The sequence below is a fragment of the Tachypleus tridentatus genome, chromosome 8 (assembly GCF_004210375.1).
Source record: "Tachypleus tridentatus isolate NWPU-2018 chromosome 8, ASM421037v1, whole genome shotgun sequence".
Classification (NCBI taxonomy): Eukaryota; Metazoa; Arthropoda; class Merostomata; order Xiphosura; family Limulidae; genus Tachypleus; species Tachypleus tridentatus.
The window spans coordinates 156297347-156316467 of NC_134832.1; the positions used below are offsets into that span (position 1 = coordinate 156297347).

Genomic DNA, 19121 nt, shown 5'->3' on the forward strand with positions numbered 1-19121 from the left:
TATTTTTAGTGTAAGATTAAAATTCAGTGAGCGTTAAGTAAGATATGTTAATCCAATTTTCAATATCAATAACAACCAAAAGTGACGGTGGAACTGTATTTTGACTCTTTTATATGCAAAAACGGCTCGTTTGGGTTGAGAAAATATTTTACATAGAAGAGCGAACAACGTTCCGACCTTCTTCGGTCATCGTCAGGTTCACAAAGAAAGAGGTAACTGACCGGAAGCTGACCACATGTTTGAAAGGGGTTGTGTAACTGTGTGTCGAAATGTAGAGGGCGGTATTAGATGTTTGAATATATAATTTTATTTATTTTATTATATTAATATAGGTATAAAGGCGTTCCTTTATATTGGTTTATTTTGGGTTTAAGTTGTTGTATAAGTAAGGCTTCTTTAATTTTGCGTTTGTTTATGTTTGTTTCTTTATTTAGTATTTGAGTGTTTTCTATGGTTATGTTGTGTTTATTTGACTTGCAGTGTTCGAAAACGTGTGAAGGTGACTTTTATGTTCTTTGAATCTGGTTTCCATTTTCTACTTGTTTCTCAATATAGAAGTCGTGGCAGTTATCACATTGTATTTTATAAATAATGTTGGTGTTGTGTTTGTCAGTGTAGTTTTACATAGTATAGACCTCAGTTTTGTGCCTGGTTTTTGAATAAATTTGGTATTAACTGGAATGTCATATTTTGTTACTAATTTTTGCCAAATGTTGGTTATTTGTTTGCTGATGTCAGGAATATATTTGTGAACCTGACGATGACCGAAGAAGGTCGAAACGTTGTTCGCTCTTCTATGTAAAATATTTTCTCAACCCAAACGAGCCGTTTTTGCATATAAATTTCTCAACAAGTGGGTTTCTCGACATCACTTGTATTTTGACTCTTTTTGAAATTTCGAAAATTGATACAAATTGAAAGGTATGATTTTGCAGATGAGGAGAGATTAGAGGGAAGGAAAACAAAGGGTCAGGAAAGGATGTGGATGATAAGGAAGTTATAGTTATAGTGATTCGTTGACAACATATTTTACAAAGGGAGCTATAACAAAGGAAATTTTTGTTGATACAGATATTTAAAGAAAAGGGATATAACTTAATTTTGTCAGGGATACTGATGAAAAATAATTGTGGATATGAAGTTATAAGTGGGTTACTAGGGTTAAATTCCAAGTTTTGTTAGTACGCTAGGATGATCATATAGGCTATTTGTACTTCTGGGATCAGTTCAGTGAAAGAAAGGAGCTTTTCTAGAATGGATGGCTTACACTTAAATATGGTAGAGGATGGATTGTTTTCTAAAGCTATTGACTAAGCTGTGAAAGAAGTTTTAAACTGGGACTAGACACTGATGAGGGTCAAAGGGTCAAGATAAAATAAATCCAAAAATAATAAGAAATCGAAAACGTTGAGATTAATTTTAAGAGTTATAAGTACAGACATAATTTTACTATTGTAATGGTAGAGGTTTAGGGAATAAACTAGATTACTTTAGATCACTGGTAAGAATGGATGAGTTTAATATAATATTAATCACTGGAACACGTTGGACCACAGATGATTCTGATGACAAACATTTTTGTAAATGTATTGTTATAGATTATTTAATGTGAACAGTGAATAAAGGGATATGTGGCTCTATATGTAAACTGTGAGCTTCATGCTGTTTAGGTTGAGAGTAAGAAAGATAACAGCAAAAAGAGTGAATACATTTTGGTGTCTATTTAGGAAATAGAATAAAAAGAAATGTGTTTTTTTTTGTGGGAATTCGTAACACATCACCGGATGAAACTGATGAAATTAATATTTGGGCTGGAAATGAAGTTATAATTTTACATGATTTCAATTTCAGACATATTGATTGGGAATTGCTCGAGTCAAACAACAAGCGAGAAAGGTTTTTGGCAACTGCTCAAGATGAATTTATTAATCAATTGTCAAGAAACCTACTATAAATAACAGTAGTTTCAATTTGTTATTAATTTTCAATATAGGATTAGACGAGAAGAGGATGGAAACTGAAGAACATCTGATCAAGTTACTTCTATCTTAGGTTTGATGTTTTGCTGGGTATAGAAATCTAGAATAACAATATTTTTGTCAGAAAGTTAAAAAGAAAACTTCAGACAAGAATTATCTGTTGCGAATTTTAAGACTGATAAATTACGGAAATGTTCAAAGATTTTGGTTTTTTTTTTAATATTGAAGGTAAAGATGCTCCTTACTGAAAAAACAAGTGGCTGTAAGTAACAAACACGAAGGGATAAAATGAGAGGAAATAAATATAATTTTAATCATTTGAAAGATGATTAGGATGTCTAAAATATAATAAGGATATCTAAAAGATAATTAGGATATATGAAAGAATACATGGAAAAAAATTAACTGAAGATGAAAAGATTAACAGCAATAATTTCTTTAAATACTAAACTATGAATAAACAAAATATTAGAATCTTTGAGAAATGATAATAGAAGACTTGAAATTTATGGTTATAAAATGGCTGCACAAATAATATCTGCTTTTTTTTAGATTTTACCTTGATTAGTTGATAGGAAAAGATCAAACAAGATTAGCATAATAAGGAAATTTTAAAAACGATAAATTTCCTGGGCCAGATAATATTTCCCAAGCTGTTTTGAAGAAGGTTAAAGATCGGATTTGTGAGCCACATACAACAATTTTTGTCAGTCCTTAAATAGAAAGCAGGCACAAGAGGTTTGGAAGTTGGATAATCTCACTGTTCTTTTCAAAGAAGGTGATAAATATGTCCCAGTAATTATTAACCCACGATACTTACTTCAGTTGTGGAAAACGTTTACGAAAGTAGTAAAGGATAATTTGAAAGGCACATCAGAAAGTGTAACATTTTATTAGGTGCTCAATATTGTTTCTCTCAGGGAAACTATTCCTTCACAATTCTTTTGGCACATCTTGCAAGAGCTACTGCCTATATAGATGACTATAAAGGTATAGATTTAGTTAATCTGGATTTACAGAAAGCATATGATAAGGTAGCCACATAAGAGGCTTGTAAAAAATATCTTTCTAAGTACGGGAGATAAGTTAGGAACTTGGAGAGAAGAGTGGCTGGATGAAAGAAAGTAGAGGCTTCTTATAAATGGGGTTCACGTAAACTAGATTAGTGTCCCATGTGAGGTACTTTAGGGCTCAACCTTAGGACTATTGTACTTTTTGATTTATATAAATAACATAGATGAAAAAAATGTTCAATAAATAACTTAAATTTGCAGACAATATTAAGATCTTGAGTGTTTCTAGCTGTGAAGAGGATGTAGCTGATTTAACATTTATATCATTTAATGACTTGAAGAAATAAATGACACAATGGTTTTTAATTATAATAAATGTAAGGTAATGTATATGGGTTTTCATAATTTCAAGTATAAGTATAATTTGGACGGGAATAACCTTAACGGTGTTATAAAAGAAATGGATCAGGATGTAATAGTTGATCATACTCGATAGCCCTATAAGAGGTGTGCTGTTATTAGTGGTGGGGTAAACAGGATTTTAGGTTGTATTTGGAGAAGTATTGAATACAAGCCTGAAGAGGTTATAATGCGATTGTACAGACGAGATTTGAAGTATTGTGCTCAGTTACTTCAGAAAGGACATTGAACAGAAAGTACTCAAAGGAGGATTTCTAAAATGGTATATTTGATGGAGAGGTTGCAAAATGAAGAGAGGCAGAAATCTCCCAAATTGTTTATCTGAAAAAGGAAGAACTAGAGTGAATCTGATTGAAGTGTTTGTAATGAAAATTGATTTGTTGATGCATCATCTTTGTTTCATATCTAAAGGTGTGAATTATAGGACACAAATGTAAATTTTGGCAGCGTAGAAGTCATCTTCAATCAAGACAGGTTTGTTATTCTAAGATGGTGGGTTCCCTTAAGATGTTGTAGAGACAGTAAATTTAAGATCGTTTAAGATAAATCTTGATAAGTACATGAATGCTGGCTTCAACATTTTCCTTGATTTATTTGCTTTATAGTTTTAATTTAGTTCAGAAGATGACGTAGCCCAGGTGGACTAATATATCTCTTTTTATCCCTAAACCTAACTTCCATTACAAAGATGAACAACGTCAACATTCTAATTACAAGTAACCATTCGAGTACTAAATATATTATAAAATGTGGCATTATTAATGACATTGTAAAAAATTAATTTAATACATGATTTAACACTAAACTTACAAACAAGTTTCACACAAACAAGAAATATGAGTTTCGAAAGTTATTAAGGACATTTTTGCCGACTTATTTTCTCAAGGTTATCTTCATCAATGTCATCAGAATTATTAAATTTTATTGAATAAGTTTCATCTTATCAAATAAAGTTTGAAGATTTAAGTAACTAGAAACAAAAAAAGTTCATGTTACCACACAACATGCTTCTAAAAATACAGTTTTTAAGAATATCTTGACGTCGCCATAAAATAGTCCGTTTCTCATGTTAATAAAGGATTACAGAGAGGATTAAAATAGTACTCATTGGTCATCTCTAATTAAAGGAAACATTCATAGTACAACAATCAGTTACAACTGAAACAATGTCAACACACCTACATATTTTATAACGGTCAGATTTAGTCTTATATTGTTATTGTTTTTTAACTAATACTGTAGTGTGGAAGAGGTTAAATATAAGTAGATGATTCTCGTCACGTTTCTCACAAAATATAAAGAAACTTATTGTAAAGCAACATGTTCAACATTGTCTATGTTATTCATTAGAAGCTAACGGTAACACAAACATAATTATAAAACTTCCTTCACCGAAAGCTAGTAGTAAGAATTGCGAGAAAAATTTTTACAAATCTATTATAGAAACAAAAACATTCTCACATTTTCTTCCAAAAGTCCTGGTCTTGCTGGTGTTGTACCAATCTTATCATAGTTTGTACAGTTCGTTTGGTACGGTGGTTCTAGCATCAGTGACGTTTTCTGTTTAATCACAAGAATATTGTAAACAAAGTTTAAACTAATAATTTAGATTTGAGTTTATTTGCTGATTGCAAGTGTTATTATATGACACACTACTGTTTTACAGTAAAGAAAAACGAATTTTATAAACAGGTATATCGTTTCGCGTCAGTGATAGAAACGTTATATCTGTTTTTGTTTTCTTTTTTCGTTCCTCGCTGGCTCAATAGAATATCTTCGTATTTTACATGATAAAGACCGAGTTTCGATACAAGTGGTAGACTAAATGCACATGGTGTAATTTGGTGCTTTACCACAAAAAATAAATAGATTTTACTAACTGTAAAAGCTGTAACTTGTAACTGTTTAAAATATTTCCTGTGCTATGTAATAATCTATCAAAGATATTGAAGTAAATTATTTTACATTAAAGTATGAAAAGCTTGTTTAAAGAAAAATCTACATATATTATTAAGTAAAAACAGTAAAAAATAAAAAGCAAAATTTAAAATGATTTTTTCACGTTAGGTTAGTCCGTTTTTATTTATACCTGAGTGAAAAAATACTGTTGCAAGCGTCCCGGTTTGAGAATCCACCTATTGGCGTAGTTGTGAACATTCGGAGCCACATCTGGTGGGTGGAAAGTAATTAACGCTGTCGGAGTCTCGGAAAAATCTTTTACTGGTAGGTAGATTAATAAATTAAAACCTGTAAAAATAAAATTGGATTCTGTCTTTCGATTCTTGTAAATTATTTATTTTAAATTTTCGTAGTAACTCATTAGTCTCATGCAAAATTAAGAATATTTAATCAAAACAGATATAAACATTCAACCATATTCTCTGAATTTTGGTTATGCTAAACATAAGTGAAAAGATAATACTCAAAACCGTTTTCCTATTATTGTACAACGAACCTAACATGTACTCATCACTTCTGTAACCCCATAAAGATAACAACAACGTTTAATTTAAAAAAGACAAAAAAATCATTAAATTTTTTCGACGAAAATTTTACGTTTTCGTTTTCCAATAGATTTATTAAATATATGAAACAATCGTCAAAACGAATCTCTTTACTGTGTAAAGCAAGAGAAACACAAAACTAAAGTTTACATTTTAACCTCGAGTAACAGCTACAATTATCTAGAGCTTATATAAACCTTCGACAACGTCTTGTCATACTTTTCACTATACTATTTTGTAGCATTGAACCATGACAATCTATGCATCTGTCACACCTTGTCGCAACCACCTGACTTTGCAAGGAGAGTTTACACAACTAATCCGTCTCTACAATTGGTCCCATTAGAGTTGAACTGGATAGAAGTCCGGTAAATTGGTGGACACTCAACTTCAATCCCTAAGTAATTCATGAATAACTTGGAATGGTAAGATATGACGTTATCCTAAAGCAATGTAAAGTTGTCTTCAATGACACTTGGTATTACATCAGGGTACAGATTGACATCTCTGTACAGTCATCAATTAATATCAATAAACTCTAGGACAGTGCAAACTTCCGAGCAGACTTTCTCACCCTACTACCCCTAAATCGTAAGAGAATTTGCACCACACTACTGCAGGCGGAAAAAAAGATTTCCCGGTGTCGTCATAAATGTATACGTTTGTCGCAACTGGAAAAGTGTAGAGATACAGTGATGAAACTAAAAATAGTGTTATACATCAGTTGAGTTTAATCTGGAAATATTGGCTGTTTATTCTGGAATAACTGTGCAGTGTCAATCAACAAGAAACTATATTCGTTTAACTAATTGTTAAATGAACAAATTATTTTATTCTAATTGAGTTATTTTTAAACCAAAAAACTATTATGCTTCACAGAACTGGTTGTTATATAAACAACTTATTATATTCCTTTGAACGACTGTTAAATAAACAAGTTATTGTACTTCATTGAACTAATTGTTAAATCAAGAATCTATTAAACTCCCTTGAAGTATTTTCTTAAATCAACAAGTTATTGTACTCTAATGAAATGATTTTTAATCAACAAGTTATTAAACTTCTTAGAATTGATTGATAAATCAAGAAATTACTACACTCCATTGAATTGCTTGTTAAAAGTTAGCTATTATAATCACTTAAAATGAATTTGAAATAAACAAATTATTATACTCCATTCAACTCATTGTTGAGCCAACAAACTATTATATTTCCTTGAACTCATTGTGAAACCAATTCTCTGTCGTACTCGTTTGAAACTGTTTTTAAATCAACTCGCTACTGTACTCCTTTAAGTGATTTTAAAATAAACAAGCTATTATACTTCCTTGGATACATTGTTAAAAAAATAAAATTTTATAGCTCGTTGAACTGACTGTAAAATTAACAATCTGCTTTACTTACTTGAACTAATGTTTAATCATCAAACCTTTATGTTCCCTTGAAGTGATTTACTTTGAACTTATTTCCAATAAAGAGCGTTTTGGTGTTGCTATCATATGTAACAAAATACAGTTCACATTTAGGTACTTATGTTAGTTTTATTTTTTTTAGATATTTGTGATGTATAATTGTGACGGATGTTCTGTCTTTCTCCGTGTTATATTTTTCTCGTGACTAGTTCTAGTTCTGGACTTTGAACCACGTCATTCTATATGTGTTTGTTTCTCTATTTATATTCTCTGACATGCTTCATGTTGCTTATTTTAGAGAATACCACGCTGGACTATTCTCTTTCTTCCCTTGTGGGATTAAGTTTCGTGTTTTAGAGTTGTGAGTCCATAATATTTTAGTTAACTCATGAGGTGATCCTTATGGTTCAGTGATAATGAATGATACCTTTTTTACAGTTATTATGTTTTCAAATAATTAGATTTCTTTACGTTTTCTGTTCTAATGACCGTTATGCATAGTGATATTGACAAATATTTTTATTACCTCCTCTCATTCTATTTATCTCCGTATCAAAACATAAAAACGATCAATATTGTGGTTGAATGTGAATGTTATTTTTTATCAACAAATTGTATCTATGTATATGTTTTAATCTGCATGTCTCGATCTGAAATATAACAATACTCTTTTTGAAAATAAACAATATTTTCTATCAACAATATGTACGGATACTTACTGTTGCTTTTAAGAGTCGGAGAATGATGCGGAGATTGGCTATGTTTGACAAATGCTTTCCGTATTTCAGCACCAGACCATGCTGTGTTGAAAGAGTAGCAGTTTCCATAAACAGGATCAAAATAACTGGTTACGTAATCAAACCTGCCGTAAGTGGGGAACAAAAAATATTTTATAATTATTAATTGTAACAAGACAAAAATTCATATAAAAATAAAAGTTATAGTTGTAGTTATCTCATTATTGTTTGTGTTGGTAATGATTTTTAGTTAATACTTCATGACTAAAAATATTTTGTAAAGACTTCTCGAGTTCGTTTCAAATCATTTGGTGCGAAATAATATACTTTATTTATTCTACTACAAAGTAATAGGTGTACTGAATATACATTTTCAAGGTTGCTGTTTAATAAGAAAATAAATAGATTTACAGTGAACTAGAATGGAATAAGTCTCATTCTTAGCCAAAGGAACAAATAATAATGAACATGAAGCACAAGTGTATATCCTGGCTTACAAGGCGACTGATCGAAAGAGGAAAAGAAAACAACCCTAATTTTCATGTTATATTACATGTTTCACGATAAACTTGCCATACAAGATAACCACGGAATCGATCACTTGATAGGTGTAATATTTCACCAAATTTCAAAAATCGTGTTCTAATTTGGACAACAACCTCTAAAATGACGAAATTTAAACACACTTTTTTCAGAAAATATTTATATTGATTCCATGAATTAACTCCAAAAAGTACACTATTACCAAAGACAATTTAGTTTGTTGGTCAACGAACAGTGATGTTATAAAATTCCTCCTGGTGCATCAAGTCCTACATACAAGAACAGGTTCCATCAAGTGTAATATTTGCTGAACTCTTCAGTGAAGATCTTGTTTGTCCATCGGAATTTATTTTATTCACCAATACACTGGACATCAGCCCAAATAACTGACTGTATAAGATTCAACAATATGAACTTTCTGTATCCCTCAGGATTATATGTTCACTTTTCTTACCTGGTGTTTTAGACAACCTCTAGTTATTTCTGGAAGGTGAATTATGATGAAAGATGAAAAAAAAAGAATTACAGTATATACGGTACAACATGATATACTGTATGAAATATTTTATGACGTTTCTCAACAACATTGTCTAAACATACAAATATTTACGATTAATTCTTTTATAACAAGAACTTTCGCTTCTGCACTTTCTTAATGTGAAAAAAATTATATATTAAAAGCCTATTTTTAAGACTAATATTGTACGTAATGATTAAATATAGAGAGCAACATACATATAAAAAGGATCAATGTTGGGTATCATATCTTCCAGTTGAAATCCACTTTTCTTGAGGAATGTCATGTTGATATCCTAAAGAAGAAAATGAATGGGTTTTATAGAAAATAAACTACAAACATTCCACTCCAACTATTTTTATATTATATTGTTTTGAAGAAAAAATATAGACATCTCTTACACAACTTAAAACTATTGATGATATTTTCAAACTTGAAAAAGTCCATAATAAGTTGTTAATACGAATTAACATGAAATTAAAATAACACAGTTTATATGATATCATTAATATGTACCTTTACTGACGTTATAAAGTTAGTCTGGTTCACCTATTATTTTTTTTATTTTCGTGAAACTTAAAACCAGTGTATATGAAATGATAAGACTACGAAACATTGCAATAACATTTAGCCTAGTGAGTGTATGGATAATACGAACTGTGTCTCGAACAGTTTATCTTGGTATTAAAAACACATTTTATAACGATGTAAAAAGTTTGTTTGGTTTTAATTTCGCGCAAAGCTACTCGAGGGCTATCTGCGCTAGCCGTCCCTAATTTAACAGTGTAAGAGTAGAGAGAATTCAGCTAGTCATCACCACTACTCTTTTACCAATGAATAGTGGGATTGACCGTTACTTTATAACGCCCCCACGGCTGAAAGGGCTAGCATGTTTCGTGCGACCGATTTCGAACCCGCGACCATCGGATTACGAGTCGAGCGCCTTAACGCATCCCCGTCGCGCCAAACATGCTCGCCCTTTCAGCCGTGGGGGCGTTATAAAGTGACGGTCAATCCCACTATTCGTTGGTAAAAGAGTAGCCCAAGAGTTGGCTGTGGGTGGTGATGACTAGCTGCCTTCCCTCTAGTCTTACACTGCTAAATTAGGGACGGTTAGCACAAATAGCCCTCGAGTCGCTCTGTGCGAAATTCAAAACACAAACAATACTCCTCAATATTTCGCACTCAACAATACTCGTGAATGACAAAGCTTGTGTTACTGATTACAGATCTTAACGTTTAACCAAACTTCAATGTTTCAGGTGAACTGATGAGGTTAATACCTGTTAATATACAATCTGTTTTTATAGATATATAATAAAACATTGATGGCAGCAGGTATTTCAGTTTATATTGATGTACATGAAACATTGCAGATTGCAGAAGATATTAAAGATATACATGAACTATCGATTGTAGCGAATAATTAAACTTATATCAATATCATGACAACGCATGAACTTTATCGTTAACATATCAGCTTGTTATGTTATCAGACTCCCGTTAGATTATGACAAAAATAAAATCATGTAACACTAAACCTTTCAACTTACCACCTAACTGTAGATTTAATACTCTACAAAGATTTCTAGTTACTTGTACTTACTGGGAAAATAAAAATATTTAATTACTTTATAACGCAGGAGTCATTCTTTCTCATAGAAGTTACATGCTTGTTTACATAATAATTTCTCTCCTTGAGAACTTGCTCTTTAGGAAATATGTGTTCCCAAGGAGAAATTGAAAAATAATTTGATTATTTTAAATCACTGTCTCGTCAGACTATCTCCTTAGAGTAATGCTGGGAAATAATAAAAATATACCTAATTAAATATGATTTTTTTACATTCATAGTTTTAAAGGTTGGAGTACCTTGTTTCATCACTTAGGTACCTACACTTCTAGCGTTGTCTTCGGCTATAAACACGTTAATGTCTCACGATGTTGTGTAGCATAAAAAAACTATATTCATCCTTAATGAATATATATTGCTGGCGAAAATCATAAGGCTAATGAGCATAAAGAAAAAATAATCATTTTGTGTTGTTAGACTCTACCACTTATTTGAGTAGAGCTTCAAAAAATGAAAATAAGAAAAGGGAAAATAATAATAAAAAACTTTTTTTAACATTTAATAGGGAAAATGTTTACACTATGAAATTAGCCTAAATACTAGCTGGTCAAAAGTTTAGGACCATACTGAAACGAAACATTAATCGGTAAACACGTAACGAAATTTAGTCACTTGTGTTCAAGCATCTCCCACTAACAAAAGTGAAATAATTGGTATTCATTTTTTTAAATTTTAATCAAACAAACCTTACACTGTTTCAGTTGTCATTTTAAACCAAGTACAATATCTGTGATTAAAACCTTCTATCAGGTTAACACCTTCGCGAAGTAAACTTCTGATCCAGCTGATGGATACAATGTTATTTGATTGATTGAGATTATCAACACCACAGAACATCAGAGTGATGTAGGAGATTGTCAAACAATTAATTCACGTTTCTATACACGATAATAAAATCAATCGAAATATAGTTAAATTAATATATAAAAATGGAGAATACGTCAACATAAATATGTGGAACGTTCGTTAATCCAAAAGTTTACATACTTCAAACACCAATGAAGGTCAGCTTAAGCTGGACTCCCATCGGTGATATCACATGGAACTTCCATGATGTAATAAATAATGTATATGCTTCTCACCACAGCCAATCACAAGACAGAGAAGAACTTGTGATAAAAATAAATCTGAAGTAAAGGTTTTACTCATTCTTTTACAATTGATCTGTGTATTACCTTCATGAGAATGTTTGTATCATTATAACTCTCAAACAAAAGTTCGTTGGTTGGTTGGCGTTCATGTGGTAAAGCTATCTGCGCTTAACGACCGGTAAAAAATTAAAAATGAACTATAATTATTAAAATATGTAAATAGCCAGGTGGTTAAGGCGCTCGATTCGTAATCTGAGGGCTGCAGGTTCGAATCTCTTTGAGCCGCGGGGACGTTATAATATTATGGTCAATCCCACTATTCGTTGGTAAACGAGTAGCCCAATAGTTAGCGGTGGGTTGTGATGACTAACTGCCTTCTCACTTGTTTAGCATTGCTATATTAGGGAAGCCTAGCGCAGATAGCCCTTGTGTAGCTTTGCGCGAAATTCAAAAACAAACAAAATTTGTAAAAAGGATCATTTTAAAACAATGTCCTTCTTTTATTTTAAAAATTAAAGAGAATTAAAAAGGTTAATGAACCTCAAAAATGAAAATATTTGTAAAGTGAACTGTGTCACCATCGCCAATAGCATTGTCTGTCCAGCGTCAGGGGTAAACTTGTGGATAAAACATGTCTTAAAATGATGCTGACTTTCCGATTCGTAACGACAACATTACACTAAAATGTGGACTATTGTGACTTGCGTGTCACACAGATCACACACTGGTGCATCTCTCCCAGATGAAAGAAAACGATGAGTTAAAAATTACTGTGACCAATGCGTAGTCTAGTTAAGATAGCATCCTCTTTCTCATTGTTACGGAAACAAAACGGCCAAAGTCCAATAGAGGGTTTTGTCTACAAAAGCTTGTTGTCACGTTGCTCACTCTAAGTCGATTGCACTTTGGTACGGACCCGAGTCTTGAATACAGGACCATAGACCATGTATGGAAAAGGCACGGCAGTGACAGCACAAGAGCAGATAGATTTATCTGCAGTCAGCAAGGTCGTTCCCATTAATACTAAAGTGGCCTGGTACCCAGAAGAACCGGACAGAAGTAGATGTCAAAAATACAAGGGCCAGCCAGTTTGGAACATCAGTAAGAACAGGGTAAGAATTAATGTGAAGCAATTCCGGTGCCAGTAGATACCTTGGTGAGTTGGTATAAATAGTATACTTTGTGTAATGTTATATTTGATCCAGGGTTGGGAGATATGGCCGTTTGCAAATGTAGATGGAATTAATCTTTATACAGAAAAATGTGACGTTCAAGACAAAGACAGATTCCATGATCCTTCAGGAAAGAACGGGAAAGTGTCAAAACCACAAAAAGTTAGAATCGCCTGCCCATTAAAAAAAAAAAAAAAAAATTGGCAAATGGCCACGCCACCTATATGAGTGACATCTCACAAAATGCCATACCTCCACGTAATATGGAACTAAACAAGACAAGCATTAACCATCCTTTGTAAGGTCGTACAGAGACAGCTCGCCAATGAAACTGGACGGTAGTTTTAAGAAATCTTGGGTTCCTCTCCAGGCTTAGAGAAAGGTAGGTTAATAGCCTGGCGCCACGAATCAAAATAAACATTCTCCTGTTAGATCTGGTTAAAAACAACCAGAAGAATAGCAGGAGAAGCAGAAGAAAGATGGCGCAGCATCTCATAGTGTATATCATCAGGTCAGACTGATGTACCGCCAGACCGATGAAGAGCAAGCTTGCATTCATTCCACTAGTGTAAAGAGAAGATTATGCACATGCAGATGATCAGTCCGAAAGGAAAGAGGCAACTTCTCTGATCGAGTCTTGATGGCTAAGAAAGTGGAAGATGAAGTAGAAGCACCAGATACCCAGGAAATACTTTCACCAAGAGTATCGGCGTTGCATTGGACATCAGCAACTTCCTGGCCATCAGGGAACAACATTGGAAGGAGGACAGAATCATACTGTCAACTTACCTTCCGAGTCTTGTCTCATTTGACTTTGGAACGAGTAGTAGAAGAGATGGTGGTTGTGAATTTAATTAAATATTCCTTCTGGCTTTTACGTCTTAACTGCGAGTACGTGCATGGGCCCGCTGAAGCATAATGTCGTTCAAAAGTGTGGGATATCTACAAAAGGTATCCCAGGCCTGTTTTGAAGCCAACCGTGCCATTTAACATGCGAGATTACACTACGGACGAGGTTTTACGAATATATTGAGTAACTTCTTGGACAATACAATAATTTACTGTTGCCATGCAACCATCTGTTAATGGCTTATAGACGATGGCAGGATAAAGTTCCGAGAGAGCAGTAAAAGAGGATCAGTTGGCTTGGTCTAGACATTACCGAGACACACGGGTCAGGTGGCATAGACCATAGCCAATTTCTCTCAAAATGATAGGAAGCAGACCGAAAGTTAAATACCAGTAAAAGACTGAATATGTGAATGAAAATAAGCATAAACACCAGTATCGGAGAGAGAAAGGTTGTGATCCTAGAGCATATGCTCTGCGGAGAGATTCTCTCATGAATATCAGCATCTCTCCAGAGGGGATTATGTCTATTAAAGTCTTCCGGAATAAAAAGAAAGATGACAACTGTTCAATGAAAGGATCTGTACTAGAGTATTTTATAATGGTGTTCTGTATACATATATAATGATTATTATCTAAAGATCATTTACATATCTCGAGTAAATTATCATGTGAAAACTCTCTCAATAGATCGATACTAGATTATTGTGTAAAGGTACTCTGCACAACTGAACTAGAGTATTGTTTAAGGATTTTCTCTACACTTCTGTAGCATATTATTATGTAAAGATACTTTTTAAACGTATATATCAGTTTATTATGTTAAATTATTTTCTATAAATCTGTACTACTATGTACAAGCGACTATACACCTGTCTTTTTTTATTGTGTAAAGGCACTCTGTTCAACTGTACTAGATAATTACTTCATCTATACATCCGTACTAAATAACTTTCTGAAGGTCTCCTATATCTATATGTATTCGATTTTCGTGTAAAGTTGCTTTATTTATCTGTAACAGATTATTATGTAAAAATTCCTCCATATAAACCTCTTTTACCTTATTACGTATAGAGCCTCTCTATACATCTGTAAGAGATTATTATATAAATGCTTTCTCTATATATCAGTGTTAGATTGTTATTTAAAGGTTATCTTAATAGATCTTTGCCAGACCATAATGTAAAGGTACTTTCTGTACGTATAAAATAGATTGTTATTTAAAGGTCTTCTCTTTAAATCTGTTCTATATTATTATGTGAATGTGCACTATGTACACATCGGTTATTATATAAAGTTAATCTATACGAGAATATATAAAGGTCGTCTCTATACATTTATAGTAGATTCTTATGTAAATGTCCTCTCTATACGTCTGTACTAGATTATTATGTAATTTTCCTGTGTATAATGTTTTATTATATTATTACAAAATGGTCTTCTCCACATATATCTGTAATACATTCTTATGTAAAGGTCCTTTGTATACGTCTGTACTAGATTATTATGTAATTTTCCTGTGTATAATGTTTTATTATATTATTACAAAATGGTCTTCTCCACATATATCTGTAATAGATTCTTATGTAAAGGTCCTCTCCATAAAGCTGTACGAGATTTATAAAATAACATTTTCGTAGTGAAACTGTTTAGAGCACGATTTGCTGAAGAGGATTTAATTATCCGTTTAAGAAGTACAACAAATTTAGATATCTTAAACATATTCAAATTATATAGAATTATCCTATTTTATTTATTAGGTAGTGAAATCAAATTTATTGTAAAACTGATACTATTAGCGGTGCCAGTAAGAATTATTTTTAACGTTAAAGTATTAATATCGTAATTACACACTAATAAAAATATATGTTATTCAAGATAAAGTATATGTGAATTATAACTATAATTTAAAATTAAAATAAGTTTATAAAGCAGACAGTACTTTATTTGAGGTGGAGAGTCGTGATTCTCAGGTAGATATTTTCAGCAAGAGATCAGATATCAAACCTGCCATGAACTTTTCAGTTTCTTACGACTCAAGCTCTAAGTATGTGTCTGGTTTAGTTAGTAAATGTACCAAAAGAGGGAAATAAAATAAAGTAGTAACCCATTGTTTGTTCTATACAGGAAACTACAAAGTGGGCTGTCTGTGTTCTGCCCACCACGGGTATCGATACCCTGTATCTGAGCTGTAGACATAGCAGATATTGAAACCCGATGTGAGTCTTTTGACTTCCACCGTCGATAAAATGTCATTCACTGAAGCTATTTCACAAATATTTTTTTAGTTAAGATATATTTAACCATTTAAGAAATTTATTAACAAAATTATATTAATCAAGTTAATCCAGTGGTACAAATGGACTCACACCACTGCAAACAGGGTTTAAATATCCTTGGTTGGCAGAGCTTGTGCAGCTTTGTGCTTAATTCTACACAAATAAGCAATTTATTACCAAATAAAATTAATTCGATTTTTTAGCAATTAAGTAATTTATAACCACATTAAAGTAATCCAGTTATTTAACAAATAAATAACTTAATAACAAAAATAAAGTAATCCAGTTATTTAACAAATAAATAATTTAATAACAAAAATAAAGTAATCCAGTTATTTTTCAACCAATATCCTGATGAGATCGAAAAAAACTATCGTATACTAGTAGTTTTCGTTTCCGACTATTTGACCTCGATGCATTTAAGTACATTTTAATAGCATTAAGTAAGAAGTATTTTCCACTAGAACACACAAAATGTGACATTTTAATATTGTTAAAATTTGATTACTATGAAATATATAGACAAATCATATAATTGTATAAGAAGAGATTTTCTTACTTCGATATAATTTCTTCGAAGAGCGTTCCAAATTTCGTCGTATGAGTTTCTGAACCTAGAAATAAACTGAATTAATATTTCCAGCATCTAGCAGAATATGAAAAAGACCTCATTGTTCTTAAATGTTAAGTACAATAGAATCACATTTATGTGGTATCAGATTGTAAAACAAAAATAATGGAATTTGATAAGGGTGCACCTGCCTAATGTTACACGTGTCGACCATTTGAGAGATGAGGGAGGATACGATGAAATTACCTAAAGTGGTGACGTTATAGTTCCATAAAGTGTCACCAGAGGACACATTATTATTATGACGTCAGAAACGATGACCTGTCTTATCATGACTCTAATTAGCACGATAAGTTTAAGATATTAGTTCATTAGCTCACTACGTTCAATGAGTATTTATAGGTAAATAGTCCAAAAAAAAGACTTAAATAACTTGTAAAAATTATAAGTTGCTGTTTCAGTAGTTTGACTTTGTACTATAACTTCACAAAGTAAGTCATTTATAGATATTTTAAAAAGGTAAATGTTGTTTTACGTATACACTCTGTTACTAAGCCTAACTGGCCATCAATGTGTCTCAACATAAGATTATGTCACCAGAGTCCCTGATGTTATGATTTTTTTTTACTTAACTTACAGACCAAAGGAAAATCCGTTTTGTACCTTGTATTGTTACGAAAGAGAATTAAAATTAATGAAACCAATATTTTGTATGGTGGCCCTTAAGAATGACAAAAATATCCATGTGGACTCATGCATCCATTCTGAGAATAATTCATCAGTTAAAATTAAGAACTACAGATTCTATGCTTATTGACCTTGTATATACTTATTGATATTATATATCCTTATTAATCTGTCTGTATCTGTAATTTCGAATCACCAAGTATAAACTTTCTTGATTACAAACTCTCTCTTTGTTAACCTGAAGGTGACCTAAGAAGGTCGAAACGTTGTTCTCTGCTTTATTGTAATAAAGGTTTTAATACCCATACAAATCGTCTTGAAATACATGTTTATTTCAATTGGGTTTCTCTTCATCACGAATGATAAATTTCCATTAATAAGTCGTATGTTTTTCTTAGTTTGCTGTATGATAAATTCCACCCATAAAACTGTTCTAGGTAAAACAAGGAAGTCAATCAGATCAATGATATTAATACATGTCAATGTCGGTTATGCAGAATCAGGCTTCAGTTTTTTGAGAGTGAAAGCAGCATTGATGAAAACGGAATTTGATGAAATAGACAGCAACATCTTTTTGTAGAAACATAATTACAAATGTTTTGTTTATATAATAGGCTGTTGATGAAACATATTTAGATATGTGATTTTTGTAAAAGACTCTTTTAGAAATACAATTAATGGAGGATGTGTTCATATCACGGGGTGTTATAGAAATATAAATACAGAGGGTGTGCTTTCTAACAAACTATTGTATAAACATAATTGTAGAGCGTGTGTTTATGTACAAGGCTGTTATGGACACATAATTATACAACTTTTTTTCATGTAACAGGACATTGTTGAAGCATAAGTATAGAGGGTGCTTTTATATAAGCTGTTGTATAACATAATTATAGAAGTTGTATTTATATAACAGGCTGTTGTATTGACAGATTATAGAGGGAAGGATGTGAGATGGGAGCGATGAAGTAACCAAAAGTGATGATCTCATAGTTCCACAAAATGTCACCAGAGGATACATTATTAAGTCATTGTGACAGACAACCATCATGGACGATTACGTAATTCTTCTACACAATTGCTGTCTACTCAACCAAATTTCATCATGAATATTCTGCCTAGACAATCTATAAAATAAAAATATATCGGTAATAATATTAACTAACAGCATTAGTACTTTCAATTACTAATTAAAGTTGACGATGTTCTTTCCTATAATACCTGTTATCTTGTAAAATATGTTTAATAATTAAATTTACAAGTACAAACATCCTGTTGCATTTAATGCTCTTCTGAAACTTTGTGTTGGATATGTTGATTTTTGTTGTTGTTTGTTTGTTTTCCTCAGTGAATGTGTCTTTTGTTTGAAACGACAAACGTTTCCGGTAGAGGGCAGTAAAACAAATGAAACGTATAGTCGGTGACGGCAAGAACAAAGAGAAGGTTGTTCATGTTGCTAGGTGGCAGTAAATATATCTTTATGTGTCTCCTTTTTTCGCTATTGTGTGTCACGTTTATGTACATTAAAGAGGACATCACTAAATGATATTATTCGTATTTAAAATGTTTCAATTTTTGAACACTATTTTTGGTTTTAATAAACTCCTACACATTTCTAAGAATATAGAATATAAAAAAACTAAAGTGTTAGACTTGTAGGTGTTATTTTATTAAACAATATCTATTATCATATGACATCTATTGTGTTAAAAGC

The 19121-nt window shown here is 32.0% G+C and overlaps 1 protein-coding gene across 1 annotated transcript in view; it reads right to left on the reverse strand.

Annotated features, from left to right (window-relative positions):
- LOC143224054 (degenerin-like protein unc-105) overlaps positions 1-19121 on the reverse strand; it is a 58140-nt gene that overhangs the window by 26603 nt on the left and 12416 nt on the right. The window contains exons 4-8 of the mRNA XM_076452517.1: positions 16709-16763; positions 9344-9420; positions 8048-8190; positions 5502-5659; positions 4874-4972 (exon numbers count right to left, since the gene is read on the reverse strand). Coding sequence (XP_076308632.1) covers positions 4874-4972; positions 5502-5659; positions 8048-8190; positions 9344-9420; positions 16709-16763 — 532 coding nt within the window. The remainder of the gene's footprint in view (positions 1-4873; positions 4973-5501; positions 5660-8047; positions 8191-9343; positions 9421-16708; positions 16764-19121) is intronic.